Source organism: Condylura cristata, unplaced genomic scaffold (assembly GCF_000260355.1).
Source record: "Condylura cristata isolate star-nosed mole 26May11 unplaced genomic scaffold, ConCri1.0 scaffold00060, whole genome shotgun sequence".
NCBI classification, from domain to species: Eukaryota; Metazoa; Chordata; class Mammalia; order Eulipotyphla; family Talpidae; genus Condylura; species Condylura cristata.
In genome coordinates, this window is record NW_004567161.1 from 239,946 (window position 1) to 242,227 (window position 2,282).

Below are 2,282 nucleotides of genomic sequence, written 5' to 3' on the forward strand. Positions count from 1 at the left end.
CGCGCCCCACCGGCCGGCCCACAGCCTCACGCGGCCCCCGGCCCTGAGCACGAGCCCGCGTGCGGGCGGCCAGCACTGGGCCTCCCCCATCTGTCGGTACTACAAGTCGCACTCAGGCCCCCACCCCAGCGCTCCAGGCCCCCCCCCAGCGCTCCAGGGCCCCCCAGCGCTCCAGGGCCCCCCAGCGCTCCAGGCCCCCCCAGCGCTCCAAGGCCCCCCAGGTTCCAGAGACACACCCCCATCAGGAGCGCTTGTGTTGTCCCTGTTGGACCAGTTCCTGTCACCAGCAGGCCGCTGGGCACACGGGCTCTGGAGGGGCCGCCTGGAGGTGGCCAGTCCCCCTGCGCCTCTGCAGGGCGTCCAGGCAGGGTGGTGCCGCGGCAGCAGTGGGGCGCAGTGGTGTAGCCCCTGCACCGTGAGGGCCCCGCGCCCTCGGCCACCGTCCGCTGCTTCTCACTGCCGGTCTGGCCACGCCCACCGGCCCCGTCGGGTACCTGCTTGACCCGCCTCTCCATGTCCCCCAGCACGGCCTCCTTCCAGCCAAGCTCCGCGGGGACGTTCATCTCCGCCAGCTGCCTCCAGACCTGTGAACCGCGCGGAAGCCGTGACGCCCGGGGAGACGCCCGGGGAGGCGCCCTGGGCCCCGAAGACACGGCTGTTGATCCAGGAGCCCAGGGGCATGGCGAGCACGGGGGCAGCGGAGGGCCTGGAGACCCCACACGGAGACCCCAGGCTGGCCCGGGGCGTCGGAGCCCGGGGGGCCCGCAGGAGCCCCGACCCCTCTGGAAGCTTCCTGGTGTGCCCACCTTTCTGGGCCGAGTCACCACCCCCGCTCGGGGCCCGGCCCGACCCTCCCCAGAAGCTCCTGAGTCCACCTTTCCTCCCTGCGGCCACCGGGGCCCCCACGGCCTGGGCTGGGCCGGCGCCTCCCCAGCAGCCACTGCCGGAGGCCCGTCACTGCCCGGCGGGCACCACGGCCCCCAGCTGGGGGGTGGGCAGCGCTGGGCGAGGAGCTGGGGGCCGGCGGCAGCACCCCACCATGCTCACCTCAATCTCCGAGAACAAGGCCGACCAGTGGGTGCCCTGGGCCATGCGCTGCTCCAAGACTCTGCAGAGCCACGCCCTGGTGGTGGTCAGCGTGTCCTGGACGATGGTGGCCCCCGGACTCTCTGCGGAGTCGCCAGCCGCCAGGTCCTGTGGGGAGAGGACTCAGCCGCGCCCCCTCCCGCGGAAGCTCTGCGCTGCGGCGCAGCGGCCTGCCAGCCACACCGTGTTCGTTTGTAAGGTAGAACTGGGGTACGGCCAGAGGTGTGGGGTGAGCGGACTCCCCAGAGACAGAGTGGGGAGCAGAACAGGCTGATCCATGGAAATCTACTGCTGAGGGGGCAGCGGGGGAAAACGGGGTCCACTATGGTCTGTGGGTCACTCCCTGGCTGGGGATGGAGCCCAGGCCACAGTGGTGGCTGCCTGAGACTGGCCCCCAGACCACCGGGGAGGCCCCAACAGCACTTTCTTCCCCGTCTCCTCCCAGGTTCACTGACGGCAGGCTGGGTGGGGGGAGGCACAGAGGCCCGCGCCTATCAAGGCCCAGGACAGCAGGACACAGCTGGGCTGGGCGGGACGGCCACTGGTCACCCTTTCTGCAGCTGGGCGGACAAGGCCAGGCCCCTGCGGGCCTGCAGCGTGCGGAGACCCCGAGCCCGGCCCCGAGGCTGCGGCGCTCCAGCCCTGCCCTGTCCCCCCGCCGCCCCGTCCTCGGCCAGGGACTCGGTGGCCTCCTCCCGCCTCCTGCCTGGACACCCGGAGCGCCAGCGGCTGTGAGGCGTGTGGCGTAGTCTTGCCTGGTCGGGCTCAGTCCCTGCTGGCCTCGCAGGCCCCCGACTGCAGGGACCGCCCCGCCCTCACCGGCTCTGCCACCCTGGCGCCAGCCCGCCCGACCGCACGGAGCCCCGCCCGTGTGCTCCTGTCGGCCTCCTGGCTGGCCGGCAGGGACAGAGGCCCCGCGGGCTCGGGGTCTCCGCAGGCCCGCAGGGGCCTGGCCTTGTCCGCCCAGCTGCAGAAAGGGTGACCAGTGGCCGTCCCGCCCAGCCCAGAGGCACCGTTAATGGCCCTCCCCGAGGGCGCCAGCTACAGGGAGGACCCCGTTGGGGACGCCCACACGCGTCTGGGCATTCAAGGGAAAATGGAAAGGCCGGAGGAACTGAACTGTTCCACTCGCGAAGGCCCACCGCTGACCGGTCACGGGCTCCCAGCGCCCCCTCGCACCCCCGCCCCGCCCCGCG

At 73.0% G+C, this 2,282-nt stretch overlaps 1 protein-coding gene across 1 annotated transcript in view; it reads right to left on the minus strand.

Moving 5' to 3' along the window:
• Window positions 1-2,282, minus strand: part of RNF213 (ring finger protein 213) — a 48,526-nt gene that overhangs the window by 42,165 nt on the left and 4,079 nt on the right. The window contains exons 3-5 of the mRNA XM_012734565.1: window positions 1,906-2,053; window positions 1,048-1,194; window positions 285-584 (exon numbers count right to left, since the gene is read on the minus strand). Of these exons, the coding sequence (XP_012590019.1) occupies window positions 285-584; window positions 1,048-1,194; window positions 1,906-2,053 (595 nt within the window). The remainder of the gene's footprint in view (window positions 1-284; window positions 585-1,047; window positions 1,195-1,905; window positions 2,054-2,282) is intronic.